The following is a 23,265-nucleotide window of genomic DNA, read 5'->3' as shown; positions in this document are numbered from 1 at the left end:
ATTAAAAATATTAGAAAATTATAGGACACTCATAAGATTTTTAAAGACTCAAAAAATAATTAAAATTACCAATTACAATTGTTTTACATGTAAAAATAAAATAAAGTAAATATTTAGGCTATTTGATAATATTAAATTATTTTAGTAGTTGTCAACCGGTGGATATTAATTGATATTAGTTATTAGTGAGTAGCTATTTATATAACTATTAAAGTAGGAATATTGTGTAAAAATATAATTGTGAAATTAATTATTAAATATAAAAATAGTGATATAATCTTATTGATCAAATAATATAAATAATAAATAATGTTTTGCACTAAACGTTACGTTAAAAGTTATTACAAAATAGGACATTGAAAACCACAATTTAATTCACAAAAATTTTCATTAAATCTGAAAAATAAAAATTCAGGTAAAATTCAAAATTTGTTTATGAATATAACCAAAAAGATAATAAGAGAGCTATCATTCAAATTATTTAAATGAAAATTAAATAAAGTTTCTTATTTCAAATCACTGTATTGCATTCAGACATATCACAAAATTTTATTGAATTTAAACATGTTCCTGAAAAATAAGCAAAAGTAGAAGTTGTTCAGCACACACACGACAACTTGAGTTTAAGTTCATAGTTTGGAATTGCAAAATTAAGCTACTAAATTAAATGCAAGAGGTGCTTGGACCTCCAATCTAGCAAGCATTTCGTCGTCCCTACTTTTGCCTTTCCTTGACATAAGAGCCCTTGATCTTTACCAATTCACTTATTACATCTCTCGTTTTCATTCTTTCTCCTGGTTGTTCCATTGAACATGCAACTCCAATTCTCATTATGCAATCTTTCAAACTCCCTCCTCCATCTTCAAATGCAATTCTTGGATCCACAATCTCCATCACTCTATCAGGCAAATTGCTTTCAACAAAAGTGTGAAGATTTAGATCATCTTTAAAAGATTCATGGATTAGCTTCTTTCCTGTAAACATCTCCAATAACAGAATAGCATAGCTATATATATCTCGTTCTTTAGAAATTGGATCGCCCAACCCATACTCTGCAAATAAATACAATAAAAACTATGAAGCAACATAGCCAACAGATCCCTTGATTGCCGTTGAACTGCTTTGATACCGTTGAATCTCACCAGAAACTGAGGCAACAATCTTTGGCAAGCCAAAATCTCTAATATGGGCAGTCATCTCCTCATCTAAAAGAACATTACTTCGCTTTAGATCCCCATGTGTAATTGTTGATGAGCTACCATTGTGAAGATACTCTATTGCAGTTGCAATATCAATGGCAATGTTTAGTCTGTCTATATTAGTTTCAGATTTCTTGATTCTCCTTCTTGTCCATCTTCTCTTACACTGCGACCATGCAGCCATTTCTCCAGGCTCCCATTCACCATGAAGTCATAAATCAGAGCTTTGAAATCATTGCCTTCAAAGTCAATGCTAGAGCAGACACTCAATAGCTTCAGAAGATTTTCGATGCCTGATGTTTCTAAGAGCTTGGCATTCTAACATGAAACTATTTGAAGCTCCTCTTCGTTGCAGGTTTAGCACTTTAACCGCCACGTGTATGCCTACTTGCTCAAGAAATCCTTTATAAGCAGATCCATAGCTTCCGACACCAATTATATTGGCCAAAGAGAATCATCTATGGCTTTGAAGAGTTCCGCATAGGATATTCTCAGCAATTGGTGCTCAAATGATGGCATGGAAATATTCTTCTTTCTAGAAATGCTTTTCTGATGCCAGAAAATTAACGAACACACCAACAGAGCCGAAAATATGGCTGCAACAACCACTCGGATTGTCACTTTCAGTGCAAGGGATAGGTTGCTCTTCTTGGAGTTTGTGATGAGGCAAGAAGGAAGCCTCATTTCAGTGATACCTCCACAGAGATTATTGTTTCCCATCAATGAAACAGCACTTGCATTTAGAAAGATTTTGCGTTTTGGGACCATCCCAAGAAGTTGATTAAAAGACAGATTCAAATACTTCAGCCCGTCAAGCTGAGTTAAAGAATCTGGGATTCCCCCTGAAAAATTGTTGCGTGAAATGTCCAGCTCTGTAAACCCTGTAAAGCAGATAAAACCTGAGGCATCTTTCCTTCAAATGAATTTCCCTTCAGGCGAAGCTGTTCTAAACTCAAACACTTGCCAATTGTGCTAGAATCATTCCAGATAATCTATTATCAGATAAATCTAACTGTGCTATACTTTGCAACAAACCGATTTCTGATGGAATAGGACCAGTAAGTTCATTACCGGATAAATTGAGTAAAATTGAAAGGGATGTAAGGGCGATAACTTCTCGCGGTATAGAACCACTGAGACTATCATGTGAGAGATCCAACTCGATCGAGTTATGACAAGTTCCAAGACTTGCAGGTATGATTCCATTGAAATTGTTGAACCCCATCAGGATATGACTCGGAAAAGATAGATTTCTAATTGAAGACGGAATTATTCCTGTGAATTTTTTGTTCTACAAACCCAAATAATCCAAATGTCGAAGTTTCTCAAAATCAACAATAATTATGGTTACATTCGAACATTCTCAGATTAGGAAGGTTTACAATACCCAAGGGAATCGTATCATGTAGCTGATTATCCGATGAAAATATAGACTACACGTGTTTGGAGAGATTGGCTATGGAATTGGGCATAGTCCCTTTGAGAAAATTTGATGATAAATTGATATTTGTTAAACAGCTGCAATTAGTAATAGAATTAATGAAACTCAAGTCATTTTGCGGTTGATTCTGGGCAAATTCAAGATACAGAAGATGCTGCAGCATTCCAAATTCTTTGGGAACTATGCCAGAAAATCTATTAGACAAAATGACAATTTGTATAAGGGCAGATGCATTTGACAATGAAATTGGGATGGGTCCAGTAAACCTATTGAATGAAATTTCAAGGGATCTCAGATTTGGAAGAGTGAGGCCTGTATCAGAAGGGAGTCTTCCATGCAGTTGGTTATTGCCTATTGATATATGGAAAATTTTGGAGATGTTGAAGAGACCAGAAGGAATCTCACCAATTAGATTATTATCTCCAAACTCCAAATACATCAAGTTCCCAAGACGAGAGATTTGCTCTGGAATCTGTCCCGTTTACTTTGCAGCGATTTCCAGAAGAGAGATTCCCGATAGAGGGTGGAATACTTCCTGTGAGTTTATTTGCGTTTTAAAGAGTCAAGCTCGGCAGGGATGTTCCCCTCCAGCTTGTTGTCAATGAGATTCAGAATCACGAGGTTTGAACAACGGGATAAGTTGGTGGGTATATTACCATGGAACGAATTTGAGAAATGAGAGACTTCCTATATGAAGTGACAGTGATCCTACCAAGACTTGAGAGTTGAGGTTCAAGGCCACGACTCTGTCAGGATGCCGCTTGCCACATGAAACGCCACGCCAATTGCAGAAGTGAAACGAATCATTCGAAGAATTCAAGACTTGAAATGTGTCTTGAAGTATGGCTTGTTTGAAGGAGATCAAAGCAAATCGATCAGTCTCATTTTGAAAGCATGTGGCAGGGTTGAACTTGAAGGAGCACAAGCACCACCACATCAAAGGTATGTAAAAGCGCCACCACTTAATTGCCATGGCTTCTTCTAGACTACGAGCTATGCTTTTGGATCAGTTGTAGCTATGCAGTACTATGTAGATTTTTTTTTTTTTTTATAAATCTGGTAATATATAAATGTATATAAAAAAAAATTAAAGCAATTGGGGAGGCGTATAAAAAATATTTAAAATTTTGAGAAGATGAATATAGGATAAATTTTTATAAGTGACTCTTGATAGGCTACTTGCCCTGCTTCTTCCACCATGTAGACCAATACATCGTTCTTGTACCCTCGGCATTAAAGTGAGCCACTTTTTTTGGCTAGACCTTTTTTTTTTAATTGTTTTAATCAGAGACAAAATTATAAGTTGTGAAGTGTCTTTTGAAAAAAAGTTTAGGTGAGGGGTGGCTTCTCCGGTTCAAAACCATGACATATCACTAACTTTTTTAAGGAATAACAATAGAGTTTACAGATCGCCCATCAAACATATTTTCATAATTTATTTAAGTAATTGCTAAATTAAGACAATAATTGCAATATATATAATTAAATTGGAGTGTAGAACTTTTATCAATACATATATTCAAATTAAAGTGCAAGATATAGATTTTTCTTTGATTTTTGATAAAAAAAAATCAAAATTGAATCATTAAAATTGAAAAATCAAATCAAATTAATTCAAATTTTAAATTTAAACCAAATACTGCATACCCTTAATTATTATTTATCATAAGTTCTTTTTTTGGGCTTGATAGGCAATAAAGCGCAGCAACAATGTAATTTAAAATTTTAAACTCAAGAGCATATCTTCATTAAACAACATATAGCATGGAAAAACAAATATTTAGTTCAAAGAAATTTACCTAAGAACAATTATTCGATAAGATAACTGATTCTCCTACCTGAATTGTTGCAAACTACAAGTTGTACACTTGTTCGACTTCTAATAAAAGTCTACGCAGATTGCAGGTGAGGAAATCTCCAAAACTTTCTTGGAAAGAGGGGCAATGGATTTTAGTGGTAGCTAAAACCAAAATGGGAGAGTGTCAAATGAGAATGGATGTTGGAGCCTTTTATACTAAAGGTAAGTTCTCCAACACTCCTCTTACTATCTCTCTCCTTTTATATTGTTAATTCTAATAATTATTAATTTAACTCATTAAATTAATCAATTATATATGAACTCATATAGGAAATAAGGATCATATAATTAATTCCTTTAGCTCTTAGAACCTAAATTAAGTCAATGCTTAATTATTAGAACATAAAGTAGTCCCCATAAAACCTATGCTTTAGTCTATAACCCTCTAGAGTTAGTTTGTCATTTCAATTAAGTCCAACTTGATAGCCTCATTTTAATTTTTCTTTAATAATATTTATGTGTGTGACACATTAAGTTCTTAATACGTGAACAACAAATATAATTATAATCCTTCTTAAGAATTAAATGAAATTAACGCTTTAGTTTTATTGTCAATTCAAAAATAATCAAAATAGTTGTTAGTCTAATTCTAAGAAATTTATTGGATACTCACAAATTTTTAGTTATCTCAAATGTGAATTTTATCTCATTTGTCAAAGGTGGAGCATGTGCTTCAAAAAAAAGTTTTATTAGGTGCTCTAGAAGCATTTACGCCTTCTCTTACAATGAGATGGAACCCACATCTCATAATTCATAAAATAATTAAATTCTTATGAGTATATAGTGCAACAGAAATATCTTATAATTTTCTTTCCAAAAATACCTAATAAAACATCCTTATTCATAAATTTTTCATATTTTTTCAGATGAATTTATGGTGTTTGTCCAAATTATGAATAATAATTAATCATGATAGTTGAATTAAATCATCTTAAGAAAGAAAAAATACGGTCGCTTTTTGCAATAATTCATTCATAATTTTGAGAGAGCCATGAATTAAGGCCTTAATTTTGAAAGCAAAAAGTCAAGTTGGTGTAAAGATTGAATTCAAAAATAATTTTCTAAATTGAAAAACAATTTTCAAAAATTGTTTTGGTCATCCATAGAAAAAATAGTGTCATATCTTGAGATATATAATAGATGCCATAGCTGTTAATTAATAAAATTTCTATCCTTTTCTTAAAATAAAATAATAATCAATTATAATTCATATATAATTATATATTTGATTTAAAAAAAATTTACCTTAAAATATGCTCACCTGTTACATTTTTAAAGAAGAATTCTTGTCAACAATAAATGGATCTCATTGTTATATCTTGTATTTTAAATTTATAATATAGTAAATTTAAATGAAAAAATTAATAATTTCTAATAGTGGAGATAATGTTTATAGGAGTTACAAGTAAAAATTAAAATATTACAACTGATAATTTTATCTCTAAATAAAAAAATAAAAAAATAAATAAAAGTCTAGCGCAAAAATTGGGCCCAATTTAATGCTTGGGGGATACAAGAACCCTTACAATGAACCGACCATGGCTTAGTGTACACACGGTGGAAGAAGCAGGGCAAGAACCCGGTCAAAAATTGGCCCCACTTGATGGCCCGTCCACCAAGGCACCCGCCGGGAGAAATTAGACATGACTTGTCTATTGCTTCATGACTCCAAAATTGATTTTTTTTTCTTTTTTAATGCAATTGATTTTTATAGAGATTTTATGTAAGATTTCAATAATATTACATTACTGAATTATTGGATTAAATTAGCTATTAAAATTTTATTTATAAAATTTTGAAGATAAAATAATTTAAAAAAGAATATCATTTTAGAAGAGGAAAAACAAAGTCGATTTTGTAGCAATGTTAAACACCAAAACTGATTAGCAATTACACTCTATTTGACATGCTAAATTTAAAATGCAGAATTTATTTGTAAATAAATTTCAAATAGAATTCATTTGTAAATGAGTTTTCATATTTTGTATGCTGAAATTTAAAAAAGAAAAATCATATTTGATGAAATAAATGCAAAATTAAAGATTTATTTATATTTATTTCCTAAAATATTCTGACATACTATTATTATAAAATAAATAATAAATTCATAATTATAAATTTATGAATGTGGCCAATAGTATTCCTATAACAAAACCAAGATTCCTTTTTTATACAATTGTCATATATAGTAGCCATTTCTCAAATTGTATCTAGGAGGGTGAGCATTCAGTTCAAATCGAACTGAATCAAATCGAATCAAATCAAATTATAAAAATTAAATTACATAGTTTAGAAACCAAATCGAATTGAAATGAATGAAAAAATAAATCAAACTGAACAGCTTTATTTCGGTTCGATTCGATTCAAACCGATCAGTTTTGATTTTTGATTATTTTTTAATTTAGACTTGATTTTTAAGTTATTTGGTCTGATTTTGACTTTTCTTTAAACCTAATAACCATTAATCAATGAAATTAAATAATTTATATATATATAATCACATATAATTCATAAATTTTTCATAAAAATAGATCAATTCAAAAATCAATAAACCTATTCGGTTTGATTGGATTTAACTATTTTTTTCTCTTTAAAATCGAACCGAACCAAAATAACAGAAATTTTTATAATATAAAACTGAGTTGAACCAAATTATATTAAAAATCAAATCGAATTAAGGTAGTTCGGTTCAGTTTATTCGGTTTGAACCGAATAATGCTCACTCCTAATTGTATCATGCATTGAGAGAGAGAGAGAGAGAGAGAGAGAGAGAGAGTTTATGGTGATTTGAAGATGAGGAAAGATGAGTTTTGTGATATGGGTAGTTTAGTCATAAAAATTTTTATTATAAATTTTATGGAATTCATTCATAAATTCAAACTATTTTGATGGAATTTGTGATAGTTATATTTAATTCTACATAATTCATTCAAATCATAGAATTAAAATTCATATATATTTTTATTCCAAATACAAAATTTGAATTCCACCAAATTTTTTGGAATTGATTCATTTCAAACATGGTATTAGCATTGCGTCCATTTTCAACAGTCCATTCATAATGAACTTGAAATGAGACAGCCATGACTTTGAGGCCATAATTCTGAAAGCAAAGGTTTTATTCTAAAATAATTTTCTAAATTCAAAAATATTCATAGAACATAAATAAACAAATTCTACATTAGTACTGCAGAGCTACAACTGATCCAAAAGCATAGCTCGTAGTCCTGAAGAAGCTATGGCAATTAAGTGGTGGAGCTTTTGCATACCTTTGATGTGGTGGTGCTTGTGCTCCTTCAAGTTCAACCCAGCCACTTGCTTGCAAAATGAGACTGATCGACTTGCTTTGATCTCCTTCAAGCAAGCCATACTTCAAGACTCATTTCAAGTCTTGAATTCTTGGAATGATTCGTTTCACTTCTGCAATTGGCATGGCGTTTCATGTGGTAGGCGGCATCCTGACAGGGTCGTGGCCTTGAACCTCAGCTCTCAAGGATTGGTAGGATCACTGTCACCTCATATAGGAAATCTCTCATTTCTCAGGATACTGCGTTTACAAAATAATAGCTTCCATGGCCAAATCCCACAGGAGATTGGTCGACTGCGCCGCCTACGAGATTTAATTCTCAGCAACAATTCATTCCAAGGTAATATACCCACCAACTTATCCCATTGTTCAAACCTCATGCATCTTAATCTTGTTGACAACAAGCTGGTGGGGAACATCCCTGCCGAGCTTGGCTCTGTACAAAAACTTGAAAGTGTAGGACTGAGCACAAATAAACTCACAGGAAGTATTCCACCCTCCATTGGAAATCTCTCATCTCTATGGGTGCTCTTTCTGGGAGAAAATGATTTGCACGGACAGATTCCAGAGGAAATCTCTCGTCTTGGGAACTTAGAATATTTTGTGGTTACAGATATTAATCTAATTGGCGAGATTCCTCCTGGTCTCTTCAACATCTCCAGCATTTCCTATATATCAGTAGGCAATAACCAACTGCATGGAAGACTCCCTTCTGATATAGGCCTCACTCTTCCAAATCTGATTGTCCTTGATTTTTCATACAATAGGTTTACTGGACCCATCCCAATTTCATTGTCAAATGCTTCTGCCCTTTTCCAAATTTCCATTCCGTCTAATAGATTTTCTGGCTTAGTTCCCAAAGAATTTGGAATGCTGCAGCATCTTCAATATCTTGCTCTTACTCAGAATCAGCTACAAGGTGACTTAAGTTTCATAAATGCTCTAGCTAATTGCACCAGTTTAAAAGTCCTGGCTTTAGAATCAAATTTTTTCGAAGGAACCGTGCCTAATTCCATAGCCAATCTATCCAAAGACATATATTTTCTATCTGTGTCTAATAATCAGTTATATAATGCCATTCCCTCGGGTATTGAAAACCTTCTCAATTTGCGTTTTTTTCTGTTTAATAGAAATTATTTCTCTGGCCCTATACTTACTGATTTTAAGAAATTTCCACGTTTGCAAGAGTTGAGATTGGAGAACAACAAATTCACAGGATCAATTCCATCTTCAATTAGCAATTTATCTTTGCTGAGTTCTCTCAACATGGGGTTCAACAATTTCAAGGGAAACATACCTGCAAGACTTGGAAGTTGCCGCAACTTGATTCGGTTGCGTCTCTCACATAATAGTCTCAGTGGTTCTATACCTCGAGAGGTTATCGGCCTTAAATCCCTTTCAATTTTACTGGATTTATCTGGTAATGAACTTACTGGTCCTATTCCATCAGAGATCGGTTTGCTGCAAAATCTAGCACAGTTGGATTTATCTGATAATAGATTATCTGGAATGATTCCTAGCACAATTGGCAAGTGTTCGAATTTAGAACAGCTTCGCCTGGAGGGAAATTCATTTGATGGAGATATACCGCAAGTTTTATTTGCTTTACAAGGTTTACAAGAGCTGGACATTTCACGCAACAATTTTTCAGGGGGAATCCCAGATTCTTTAACTCAGCTTGACGGGCTGAAGCATTTGAATCTGTCTTTTAATCAACTTCATGGGATGGTTCCAAAACGTGGAATCTTTCTAAATGCAAGTGCCGTTTCATTGATGGGAAACAATGATCTCTGTGGAGGTATCACTGAGATGAAGCTTCCTTCTTGCCCCATCACAAACTCCAAGAAGAACAACCTCTCCCTTGCACTGAAAGTGACAATCCCAGTGGTTGCGACAGCCATATTTTCGGCTCTGTTGGTGTGTTCCTTAATTTTCTGGCATCGGAAAAGTATTTTTAGAAAGAAGAAGATTTCCATGCCACCATTTGAACACCAGTTTCTGAGAATATCCTATGCAGAACTCTTCAAAGCCACTGATGGATTCTCTATGTCCAATATAATTGGTGTCGGAAGTTATGGATCTGTTTATAAAGGAATTCTTGAGCAAGTAGGTATAGAAGTGGCGGTCAAAGTGCTAAACCTCCAAAGAAGAGGAGCTTCAAATAGTTTCATGTCAGAATGCAAGGCTCTTAGAATCATCAGGCATCGAAATCTTCTGAAGCTATTGAGCGTCTGCTCTAGCATTGACTTTGAAGGCAATGATTTCAAAGCTCTGATATATAAATTCATGGTGAATGGGAGCCTGGAGAAATGGCTGCATGGTCGCAATGTAGGAGAAGATGGACAAGAAGGACAATCAGGAAATTTGAAACTAATAGACAGACTTAACATTGCCATTGATATTTCAACTGCAATAGAATATCTTCACAATGGCAGCTCATCAACTATCATACATGGTGATCTAAAGCCAAGTAATGTTCTTTTAGATGAGGAGATGACCGCCCATATTGGAGATTTTGGCTTGGCAAAGATTGTTGCCTCAGTTTCTGGTGAGATTCAAAAGTATCAAAGCAGTTCTACAGCAATCAAGGGATCTGTTGGCTATGTTGCTCCAGGTAGCCTTCTTTTTCTTTTCTAATCTGTAAAAAGTAAAAGCTATGTTGCTTCATAGTTTGTTTTGTATCCATTTGCAGAGTATGGGTTGGGCGATCCAGTTTCTAAAGAAGGAGATGTATATAGCTATGCGATTCTGTTGTTGGAGATGTTTACAGGAAAGAAGCCAATCGATGAATCTTTTAAAGATGATCTCAATCTTCATACTTTTGTTGAAAGCAATTTGCCTGATAGAGTGATGGAGATTGTGGATCCAAGAATTGCGTATGAAGATGGAGGAGGAAGTTTCAAAGATTGCATCCTCTCTGTAATGAGAATTGGAGTTGCATGTTCAATGGAGCAACCAAGAAAAAGAATGAAAATGGGAGATGTGATAAGTGAATTGGTAAAGATCAAAGGCTCTTATCTGCAGGAAAGGCTGAAGCAGGGGCGAAGAAATGCCTACCAGTTTGGAGGTCCAAGCACCTCTCGCATTTAATTTAGTAGCTTAATTTTGCAATTTCGAACCATGAAATTAAACTAAGTTGCTATGTGTGGTCTACTTTTCTGGAACATGTTTCGTATAAGTAATTTATTCAATTTTCATGCAAACTAGATCATAACCTGGGCAATGCAGCAGGATGTTTTTAATTTTTATTTAATAAAAAAGTTATTTTAATTTTTTTTTTCTGATTAATTAGATTGTAATATTATATTCAATAATAATAATGAAAATAAAAATAAAATAAAAATATTGATATAAGAAATAAATTTGTTAATTTTAGATTGCACTTATCTTGTAGAATAATTTAAATAATTAAGGATGGAGATTATAAAATTTTAAATGAAAATGCATTAAGAGGAACTAACAAGCAACATCGATGCTTCAGTGCTCGCGTTTGCTTCTTCTACTGGTTTGAGCTGTGTTCTGCGTGATTCATCGGGGACTATTGTTTTTGCTGCTTGTCAACCCCTTTCGTCCATTATGGATCCTCTTGTGGCTGAGGCTCTCGCAGTTCATTTTCGGGTTTTCTCAGATTCTGCCATTTGAGTCTGGTCAAGTGCTGGTTGAGTGATTGTTCTGAATTGGTAGACGCACTGATTCGTCATAAGCAATTCCTTCATCCTCTGGGTACTGTTCTTGAAGACATTGTGCATCTTGCTTCCCGCTTTCAGGCATGTTCCTTTAGTTTCGTTAGGCGTCAGCAGAATCGCGTGGCTCACTTGTGAGCAGCACATGGTCATAGTGTTTCTAATGTAGCTTTGGAACTCTGGTTCCTTCCAGAGTGGATTAATATGCACTTTTATTTTTATCTTAAAAAGATTTTTAAAATATATAATTTAAAGAAAAAAAAAAGTAGAAATTTTTCTATAGTTAATGAAAAACATTCATATATTTTTATAAAATTTAATATTTTTAAATAAGATAATATTAAAAATTTGGGTAAATTATTTTTTAATCTTTAATTTATGTTGAAATTAACATTTTTATCCCTATATTTTTAAAAATTAATGGTTTAGTCCCCGAATTCTGTAACCCTCCAAAATTCAGTCGCTCCGAAAAAAATGCCGTTAGTGGAAAGGTGAAATCACCGGACTACCCTCTTGAAATCACCGGACTAACCTTTTATTCTTCTTCCTCACTGCCTTTCCCTCTCAATTCTCTGTCCCCTCACTTCTGCGAGTCTTCCCACTGCAAACCCTCATTATTCGTCACAGCATTTCTGTTCATCACTGTTCACCATCTACTCACAATCAGGCTGCTACACACACTCACACCTGCAATTTCATTTTTCTTTCCCAGCTTCCCTTCGCACTGACGTTAATGCCTTACCCAAATCTTTAGACCCACAAAACACCCTTAACCCAAGACCCATACACTAAAAACCAACTCCTAGCCGCTTCGCATGAGATATTCCGTTGGTGGCAAATGAGGCGGAGGTAGTAGAGGACGCGATGGTTGTGGTAGCGGCTTTGTCGATTTGGGAATGAGAGGGATTTCGGCCCTAAGGAATCACTTCACTTCAGGTTGGGGATTTCGGCTTCGTGGATTTGGTGGGTATGTTGCAATCAATTTGGTGGTGCTTATGCATGTTGCAAGAGACTGATGAGAATAATTTGCCGTCAGAAAAGGCAAAAAGGGGTGGGGAGCTATATAAGCTTCGTCGATGAACCAAGGGAGTTGCTCGAAAATGGGTTGATTTGCTGTGGAAAAGAGAACTGGACCAAAGCTCTCAAGTACACTTCTTGCGATTTGAAATGGGCTCTTTATTGGTGTATTGGAAATATAAACTTTCAACCTCTTAACGCAATGGTTTCTTTATGTGTTAAATTAAAAATTTGTTTATGAATCTAAAAAAAAGGATAATGAGAGAGCTATCATTCAAATAATTTAAATGAAAATTAAATAAATTTTCTTATTTTAAATCACTGCATTTAGATATATCATAAAATTTTATTGAATTTACTTGTACGAAACATGTTCCTGAAAAATAAGTAAAAGTAGTTGTTCAGCACACACATGCCAACTTGAGTTTAAGTTCATCGTTTGGAATTGCAAAATTAAGCTACTAAATTAAATGCGAGAGGTGCTTGGACCTCCAATCTAGAAGGCATTTCTTCGCCCCTGCTTTTGCCTTTCCTTGACATAAGAGCTCTTGATCTTTACCAATTCACTTATTATATCTCTCATTTTCATTCTTTCTGATTGTTCCATTGAACATGCAACTCCAATTCTCATTACAGAGAGGATGCAATCTTTCAAACTCCCTCCTCCATCTTCAAATGCAATTCTTGGATCCAAAATCTCCATCACTCTATCAGGCAAATTGCTTTCAATAAAAGTATGAAGATTTAGATCATCTTTAAAAGATTCATCAATTGGCTTCTTTCCTGTAAACATCTCCAGTAATAGAATCGCATAGCTATATATAACTCCTTCTTTAGAAACTAGATCGCCCAAACCATACTCTGCAAATAGATACAATACAAACTATGAAGCGACATTGCTTTTTCTTTTTACAGATTAGAAAAGAAAAAGAAGGGTACCTGGAGCAACATAGCCAATGGATCCTTTGATTGCTGTAGAACTGCTTTGATACTGTTGAATCTCACCAGAAACTGAGGCAACAATCTTAGCCAAGCCAAAATCTCCAATATGGGCAGTCATCTCCTCATCTAAAAGAACATTACTTGGCTTTAGATCACCATGTATAATTGATGATGAGCTACCATTGTGAAGATACTCTATTGCAGTTGCAATATCAATGGCAATGTTTAGTCTGTCTATTAGTTTCAGATTTCCTGATTCTCCTTCTGGTCCATCTTCTCCTACATTGCGACCATGCAGCCATTTCTCCAGGCTCCCATTCACCATGAATTCATATATCAAAGCTTTGAAATCATTGCCTTCAAAGTCAATGCTAGAGCAGACGCTCAATAGCTTCAGAAGATTTCGATGCCTGATGGTTCTAAGAGCTTGGCATTCAGACATGAAGCTATTTGAAGCTCCTCTTCGTTGCAGGTTTAGCACTTTGACCGCCACTTGTATGCCTACTTGCTCAAGAAGTCCTTTATAAACAGATCCATAGCTTCCGACACCAATTATATTTGCCATAGAGAATCCATCTGTAGCTTTGAAGAGTTCTGCATAGGATATTCTCAGAAACTGGTGCTCAAATGATGGCATGGAAATATTCTTCTTTCTAGAAATCCTTTTCCGATGCCAGAAAATTAGGGAACACACCAACAGAAATGAAAATACGGCTGCAACAACCACTGGGATTGTCACTTTCAGTGCAAGGGAGAGGTTGTTCTTCTTGGAGTTTGTGATGAAGCAAGAAGGAAGCTTCATTTCAGCGATACCTCCACAGAGATCATTGTTTCCCATCAATGAAACAGCACTTGCATTTAGAAAGATTCCGCGTTTTGGAACCTCCCCTTGGAGTTGATTAAAAGACAAATTCAAATGGTTCAATCCCGTAAGCTGAGAGAAAGAATCTGGGATTCCCCCTGAAAAATTGTTGCGTGAAATGTCCAGCTCTTGTAAACCTCGCAAGGCACCAAAATCCTGAAGTCTCTCCTTGAAATGAATTTCCATGTAGATCTAGAATTTGCAAACTCAAACATTTGCCAATAGTGTTTGGTATTGTGCCAGATAATCTATTGTCGGATAAATCCAGCCGTTGCAGATTTGTCAGCAAACCAACTTCTAATGGAACAGGTCCAGTAAGTGCATTACCAGATAAATCGAGGGTAACTGAAAGGGATGACAGGCCCATAACCTGTGTGGGTATTGAACCACTGAGATTATTGTGTAAGAGCTCCAACTCGTTCAAGTTATGACAACTCTCAAGACTTGGAGGTATGCTTCCATGTAGATCGTTGAACCCCAAGTAGAGACGAGTCAGAAAAGATAAATTACCAATTGAAGATGGAATTTTTCCTGTGAATTTGTTGCTGCCCAAATCCAGCAATTCCAACCGTGGAAATTTCCCAAAATCAATATCTAAGGGGCCAGTGAGATAATTACCACCAAACAGGAAGAATCTCAGATTAACAAGATTTTCGACACCAATGGGAATGGCACCATATAACTGATTATCTGCCACAGAAAGAAAATGTATGTTTTTGGAGAGATTGGCCATGGAAATGGGCACGGTCCCTCTGAGAAAATTTCCTCGTAAACCAAGAATGATTAAATTGGAGCAATTAGTTAGATAATCAATGAAACTTAAGTCATCTTGTAGCTGATTTAAAGCAAAGCTCAAAATCTCAAGCTCAGGCAGCATTCCAAATACTTTGGGAATTGACCCAGAGAAATCATTGTATTCAAAAGCAATTTGTTGAAGCGCAGAGGCATTTGACAATGAAATTGGGATAGGCCCGATTAACCTGTTGTCTGAAATTTGAAGGGACCTCAGCTTTGGAAGGTTGAGGCCTATGTCAGAGGGGATAATGCCATTGAGTTGGTTAGTATCCACTTCAACCTTCTCGAGGTTGGAGATGTTGAAGAGGCCATAAGGAATCTCCCCAATAAGATTATTTTCTCCAAACCTCAAAATTCTTAAGCTCCCAAGTTGAGAGATTTCCTCCGGAGTCTGTCCTTGCAAACCATTTCTTCGGAAAGAGATTTGCCTAAGAGATGAGAGATTCCCCATGGATGCTGGAATACTACCTGTGAGATTATTTTTGGCCAAGCCTAGAGCTTCAAGCTTTGGTAAAGAGCCAAGCTCGGCAGGTATGTTACCCACGAGCTTGTTGTCAATGAAATTAAGATACAAGAGGTTTGAACAGCGGGATAAGTTGGTGGGTATATTACCTTGCAATGAATTGTTGCTGAGGTCAATATCTTGTAGGCGGTGCAGACGATCTATCTGCTGTGGGATTTTGCCATGAAAGCTATTATTTCCGAAATCTATGCGCCTGAGAAATGAGAGATTTCCTATATGTGGCGACAGAAATCCTACAGGCCTTGAGAATTCAAGATCAAGGTTACAACCCTGTGAGGATGGCGGCGACCGCATGAAACGCCATGCCAATCACAGAAGGGCAATGAATCGTTCCAAGAATCCAGAACACCAAAGGGATCTTTCTGTATGGCGTCTTTGAAGGATATCAAAGCAAGTCGATCAGTTTCATTTTGCAAGCAAGTGGCTGGGTTGAGTAAGGAGCACAGGCACCAGCAAAGGAGAGGAATGTGATAAAGAGACCACCACGTATTAATGGCCATAGCCACTTCTTCAATATTACCAATAACCATGCTATTGGTTATTAGCTGAAGGGTTGTACGTAGGCAGCTATGCTGTCTAGCATTATAACTAGCTATCTAGCAAAATTATTATTCATTACATTTGCTGCATGTGGATCATCACTTATAATAATATTAATTTAATTTTTTATAATTTCATAAAAAATTACTATTTCATAAATATATAATACATTATTTTAAAGAAATTATGAATAGTTGATTTAAAAAAATTATTTAATATTCTCATCATACATACACTTTTATTAAAAATTATATATATATATATATATATATATATATATATATATATATATATATATATTAAAATGAATTTATGAATGACATTTTTACAAGTGATTGAGCACTATATGGAGAGTATTCTAAAATTTTAAACATGAATAAAAGTCTTGCGTAACCAATGGATTGGAAAATAAATCATCCTATGGAAGTTGGCCAAAGGTTAACTCTCAATTCTGAGAAGGAGCTATCAGTGTCTGGATGGAAAGCACTACCTTGACAATTGCTATTGACTATACATGCTTCGCCCACCACCCTAGAAGCCTCCGTTAATTATCAGACTCAGATTACTTAATTTTATGAATATTTTTATAAAAATGATTAAAATTTAATAATTTTTATAAAACTCACTTAATTTTAATTTAATTTTATAAAAATTAATATGATAAAAAATTAAAAATTTTCAAGTTAATCTGCTGATATGTCAACTATTTTATAAATAAAATTACGTTACTGATAAAGAAAAAACAGAAAAAAGAGAATAATTTGATAGGGAAGGAGACAGCTAGATGGTTTTATGCATCATATTTTTTTTTAAGAAATTAATAAAATAATATAATTTTATTTATTAATTTTAGTGCACTATATACTTATAAAGACTCTATTTAATAATAGCTTTTAAGGTATCATTTAGTGTTTTGAACATAGTCAAAATATTATCTTTCTTATCAATATTATGCGATAACATAATGTTTATAGTAATTTTTAAATAATAAGAGAGTGGTTCATAAAAGCTGCCCCTCCTAACTTTTAGAGATTAAGAGAGTATTTTGACACAAAATGATACCATTATTTTTACATTTAATAACTAATTCAATAATTATTTTTACTAAACAATTATACTTTAAATCACTATATAAATAACTAACCACTAACAGCTAACCACTACTGTAACAACTAATATTACTTAACAGGGTTAGGGAGAAAAAAATAATCACTCTTTGCAATGATGTTAAATATTAAAGCTAACAGTCCATTCATAATGAACTGAAAGAGAGAACCATGAATTAAGACTTTAATTCGCAAAGTAAATATCAAGTTGATGTGAAAGTTTAATTTTAAATTCGAAAATAATTTTCAAAAATGTTTTTGGTCATCCATAGGAAAAATGGTGTCACATCTTGAGATATATATGTAACCATTTGTTTCATAATAGATGCCATAGCTGTTAATTAATAAAATTTCTTTCCTTTTCCTAAAAATAAAATAATAATCAAGTAGAATTCATATATAATTTTATATTTGACTAACAAAAGCCAAAAAGAATTGATAAAAAAAAAGTTTGCCTTAAAATATGCTTAAAATAAATTAAATTAGTTGTGAAGATAATGTTTTTAGGATTTGACGCAAAAATTAGAATATCAAAACTTATAATTTTGTCTGTAATTAAAAAATAAAAAATAAAAAAAGCCTGCCCCATAAATTGGGCTCACTTTAATTCTTGGGCATGGTGGGAAACCTTACACTGAAACCATGTCTTGGTCTACAAGTTGGAAGAAGCAGGGCAAGTAGCCAATCAAAGAGTCAAGTCCACCAGAGAACATTAGAGAGAAATTGGGTAATTTTTATAGCTCCTTTCCAAATATTCCCCTGCATTTTACTTCTGTTTGTTAATTTTAATTTATTATTAAAAATTTTTAAATTTTAATTTTATTTTATAAAATTTTTTATAATATGCTATAGTAAGTTTTTAAGTTAAAAAATAATGAGATTACATTTTTTTTTTATCTCATTTTTTCTCACACTTAAAACTAGTAATTTCAATTATGATTTAGATTTGTTATAAAATTACTAATACCATCACAACGATCTATTTTCTGAAAAAGAATAGGATTTATCATTTACTGAAAAGTGCTAAAATTACTTTTGTAAACGTCACACTATAATTTAGAGAAAATTTTTCAGTCTAGAAACATACTATTGCAGTATTGCAGGTTAAAGGAATGTTTTATTAAACAAACTAAAGTTTAAGGATTTTTTTAATAATAAAATAAGGTTAAAGAATAAAAATGAAATACGGGATAAAATTAAGAAATGAACTATAAAAATTACCTGGAGAAATTATATCTTCTAACTTTCATTCTATGTAAATAATTCTATATAAATTAAATTATTTTAATTATATATTTTTTATATAGATTCGAATATTTATTGTTTAGAAATACAATTAAAATTTTCTTTAAAGATAATAAATAAGTTCGGATTAATAAATTAGGGATAAAACCAATATTGATTAGTTGAAATCAAGAAATTGTGGAAAAGAATTTCTTTTCCTTTTGTTAACGTGTGATTAGTAATTTTTTAATTTAATTATATTTAACATATTTATATAATTAAATAAAACATATTTATATCATTTATAATAATATAAGAATTTAATGGTATTTTTAACTGTTCAAAATTTTACCCCGTTCATGTATGGAGAGAGAAAAATAATAATAAAATCACAATCTTATCAAAGAACATTTTTGTTGCTTATTTAGGCAAAGGAAAAAAAATTCATCCAACAATAAATCTTGTTTATTAATAAATAAATTTATGACAATAGGAGTTCACATTTCATTTGATTATATTAAAATTTAAAAATATTATTAAATAAAAATTTCTTTCTATTTATATTAATAAATTAATTAAAATTAAAATAAATAGGCAAAAATTAAAATAAGTTACTTAGACTTTAAATATTTGGAAAATACATTTTAATTTTGTATTAAAATATAATAAAATATTATAATATCAAATTTAAATACTCATTCACCTTAAATTTTATCTATTTAATTAATTTTTGTATTATTATCTAAATATTAAAATATATAAATATTTAAAGTTATATTAACGAATAAAATTAGAATATGATATATAATTACAACAATATATTTTAAATTATATAATTTAAGTTTTTATTAACATATTTACGACTTTATATGAATTAGCGATAGAAACATTGGTACTAATTTATATTAGTAACGAATTTATGTCTATGGCTATAGTTGTATTTTTATTAACATTTTTATAATAATATAAATAAGGAAAGATATTTTAGACAAATCCAATATTCCCCTCTCACATTTATATGTTATATAAATTAAATTTATGAATGTAATTGAATTTATGGTGTTGGTCCAAATTTATAAATGATAATTAATTGTAATAGTTGAATTAAATCATTTTAAGAGAGAAGAAATACGATCGCTCTTTGTAGTGATTTATTCATAATTTAAGGAGAGACATGAATTAAGGCCTTAGTTTGGAAAGCAAAAAAGTCAAGTTGGTGTAAAGGTTTAATTCTAGAATAATTTTTTAAATTCAAAAACAATTTTCAAAAATTGTTTTGGTCATCCATAGAAAAAATAGTGTCATATCTTGAGACATATAATAGATGCCATAGTTGTTAATTTATAAAATTTCTATCCTTTTCTTAAAATAAAATAATAATCAAGCATAATTCATATAATTATATATTTGATTAAAAAAAATAAAACGGATTGATAAAAAGTTTGGCTTAAAATATGCTTACCTGCTATATATTTTAAAAAAAAAATTCTTGTTAAAAATAAATGGATATCTTAAATTTATTGTGAATTAAATTTAAGCGAGAAAATTAAAAATTTCTGCAAGAGGAGATATTTTTTTATCGAGTTAGACGTAAAAATTAGAATATTATAACTGATGATTTTATCTTTAAATAAAAAATAAAAAATAAAAAATAAAAAATAAAAGTCTAGCTCAAAAATTGGGCCCACTTTTAATGCTTGGGAATATAAGAACCCTTACAATGAACCAACCATGTCTTGGCCTACACGGTGGAAGAAGCAGGGCAAGTACCCACTCAAAAATTGAGTCGACTTGATGGCCGTTGCCAATTCTTCAATATTACCAATAACCATGCTTTTGGTTATTAGCTGAAGGGTTGTGCGTAGGGAAGCCATGTGTATTATAATATTAATTCATTACATTTATCTATCACTTATTATAATATTAATTTAATTTTTCATAATTTAATGAGAAATTACTTTTTTATGAATATATAATACACTATTTTAAAGAAATTATGAATGACTGATTTTAAAGAAAATTATTCAATATTCTCGTCACAAATACACTCTTATTAAAAATTATATATATTTTATTTTATTTTTTTAAAAAAATTTATGAATGACATTTTTATAAGTGATTGAGCACTCTACCGAAAGTATTCTAAAATTTTAAACATGAATAAAAGTCTTGCGTAACCAATGGATTGGGAAAGAAATCATCCTATAGAAGTTGGACAAAGGTTAACTCTCAATTCTGAGAAGGAGCTATCAGTGGATAGATTGAAAGCACTACCTTGACAATTGCCATTGACCATATATATATATATATATATGCTTAGCCCACCACCCTAGAAGCTTTGGCTAATTACCATATAAAAATTATTAAATTTTAATTATTTTCATAAAATTTTAACTATTAAATGTAATCATAATAATTATACTGTATTGAATAATATTTCGTCAAAGAAATTATGGATGATTGATTTTAAAGAAGATTATTCAATATTCTTGTCGCACATACACCCTTGGTCCACCAACTGGGAGAAATTAGACATGACCACTGCCTCATGATACTAACTGATTTTTTTATGTCATTAATTTTTATTGAAATTCAAATTTAAAATCACATAATTCTAATTGAATCATAGCTAATAGTTTTTTTACTTTTTTATTATTTAACTATGATGGAATTCTAACTTAAAATTTTATAACCTTAAAAATACTTAATAATAAAACTAAAGCTGCAAGTTCATAATATTAATTATATCTTAATAATTTTTTTAAAAAAATATTAAATGAAAAATGAATTGTTGAGGTTTTAACTATTAATTTCATACACCATTAGATATTCATGTATTGGTTAAGTATAATTTGATCAATTAATTTAAACTTACTATGAGTTTTAGATAGAGGTGAGCAGATTTCGGTTCAAATTGAAAAATTGAACCGAACCGAGCTGAATAAATTCGGTTCAATCGGTTTGATTTTAAATTTTAATTGATTCGGTTCGGTTTTATATTATAAAAATTTCGATTATTTCGGTTCGGTTCGGTTTTAAAGAGAAAAAAATCAATTAAACCGAACCAAACTGAATGGTAATTTTATATATCCAAATCGAACCAAATTGATTTTTGAATTGACTTCTTTTTATGAGGAATTTATGAATTATATTTAATTATATATATATATATATATAAATTGTTTAATTTCATTGATTAATGGTTATTAGGTTCAAACCAAAGTCAAAATTAGACCAAATAACCTAAAAATCAAGTCTAAATTAAAAAATCAATCAAAAATCAAAATCGATCTGTTTGAACAGAACCGAACCGAAATAGAGCGATTCGATTCGATTCGATTTTTTTTATCAATTTTGGTTCGGTTAGGTTTCTAAAATATATTATTCGATTTTCATAATTTAATTTGATTCGGTTCGATTCGAACCAAATGCTCACCCCTAATTTTAGAGGCTTTATGGTTGTCTAAGTTTTAGCGTCAGTCATAGTCAGATTTTGGGTTATTGAGCATTCAAACTAGATTTATGTTGTTTTATGATATGTTTAGGTCCATTTGAATATTATTTAATAAATATTAAATTTATGTTATGTAATTAATAATTTTTTTATAAATTAATATTAATATAATAATATTATTATATTAAATTAACATTTATAATTTTTTTATAAATTAATTTTAGTTTATATACCATAAACATGTTCTTTTAATATTTAATCAAATTTTCTAATTTACAATTAACTCCAATTAATATTACTTAATTTTTAGTTGAGAAATGCAAAAAAAGTAAAATAGGGTCTTTTTTTTTTACCCGTAAAAAAATTGATATGTGTTACTAAATAATGACTATTATGTGTACAAAACGGCATAGTTTTATATAAAAAATTGAAAAAAAAAACACTAAAACTCATTCCATCCATGTGACTTGGATATAAAAAAAACTAAGTTGATTCTTTGAAATTTATTGAATATTCCCGTTGAACTAATTTTAGTGCACTATATACTTATAAAATTTCCAGTCATCCCATAAATTGTGAAATGTGAATTTCATCTCACCGTGAGAGATAAAAATTGTGCTTTAGAAATGCCTGATAAAATCTTTGGATTCTTATTTTAGTGTTTTAATCATGGTTAAAATATTACCTCTCTTATCTATATTATTCAGTGACATAATATTTATAGTGGTATTTAGAGGTTAAGAGAATGGTTAATGAAAATGTAACGGCCCAGCTCACTAGTGATATTGTCCGCTCTGGGCTGAAGCCCTCACGGTTTTAAAACGCGTCACTAGGGGTTACGAACCGCCAACTTATAAACTCAGCATTTCTTCCGTGTTTTGCCGATGTGGGATTTGCCTAGGGTGTTACAATCCACCCCCCTTATGGGACTTAGGGTTCTCGCTGAGGTTTGCCCCACCATCGCTCAAGGTTGCACGCGGAGTGGCCTGACACCACAAATGTAACGGCCCGGCCCACTAGTGATATTGTCCGCTCTGGGCCGAAACCCTCACGGTTTTAAAACGCGTCACTAGGGGTTACGAACCGCCAACTTAGAAACTCAGTATCTCTCCCGTGTTTTACCAATGTGGGATTTGCCTAGGGTGTTACAGAAAAGCTATCATGCTCACTTTTAGAGGTTGAAAGAGTATTTTTGATACAAAATAATACTACTATTTTTATATTTAATAGCTAATTCAACAGTTATTTTTATTGAACGCTTATATTTTAAATCACTATATAAATAGCTAACTACTTAGTAAAACAGTTGATAAC

At 31.8% G+C, this 23,265-nt stretch overlaps 1 protein-coding gene and 2 pseudogenes across 2 annotated transcripts; 1 reads left to right on the top strand and 2 right to left on the bottom strand.

Moving 5' to 3' along the window:
- Positions 1–714: 714 nt before the first annotated feature.
- On the bottom strand, positions 715–3,681 carry LOC110640405 (putative receptor-like protein kinase At3g47110; annotated as a pseudogene).
- A 3,966-nt stretch (positions 3,682–7,647) lies between these two features.
- Positions 7,648–11,076, top strand: LOC110640415 (probable LRR receptor-like serine/threonine-protein kinase At3g47570). 2 transcript variants are annotated; one of them, XM_058131367.1, is made up of 3 exons: positions 7,648–8,145; positions 8,992–10,419; positions 10,498–11,076. In XM_058131367.1, exons 1-3 carry the CDS (start codon positions 7,737–7,739, stop codon positions 10,893–10,895), a joined length of 2,235 nt encoding a protein of 744 aa, XP_057987350.1. In that variant the 5' UTR covers positions 7,648–7,736; the 3' UTR covers positions 10,896–11,076. The 2 variants fall into 2 exon arrangements, with proteins under 2 accessions (XP_057987350.1, XP_057987349.1); XM_058131366.1 differs by having other exon boundaries at positions 7,648–10,419.
- Positions 11,077–12,910: 1,834 nt separating this feature from the next.
- LOC131171383 (probable LRR receptor-like serine/threonine-protein kinase At3g47570) lies at positions 12,911–16,229 on the bottom strand (annotated as a pseudogene).
- Positions 16,230–23,265: the final 7,036 nt, after the last annotated feature.

Source organism: Hevea brasiliensis, chromosome 12 (genome assembly GCF_030052815.1).
Source record: "Hevea brasiliensis isolate MT/VB/25A 57/8 chromosome 12, ASM3005281v1, whole genome shotgun sequence".
NCBI lineage: Eukaryota > Viridiplantae > Streptophyta > Magnoliopsida > Malpighiales > Euphorbiaceae > Hevea > Hevea brasiliensis.
Note: the sequence above shows the minus strand (reverse complement) of the source record. Positions and strands in the feature narration are given on the sequence as shown.

Excerpts from the sequence above, each read along its gene's own strand:
- LOC110640415 (XM_058131366.1), top strand. The coding sequence starts at position 7,737 with ATGGCAATTAAGTGGTGGAGCTTTTGCATACCTTTGATGTGGTGGTGC. Across the intron at positions 10,420-10,497 it reads TGTTGGCTATGTTGCTCCAG|AGTATGGGTTGGGCGATCCA; the intron begins GTAGCCTTCTTT and ends ATCCATTTGCAG.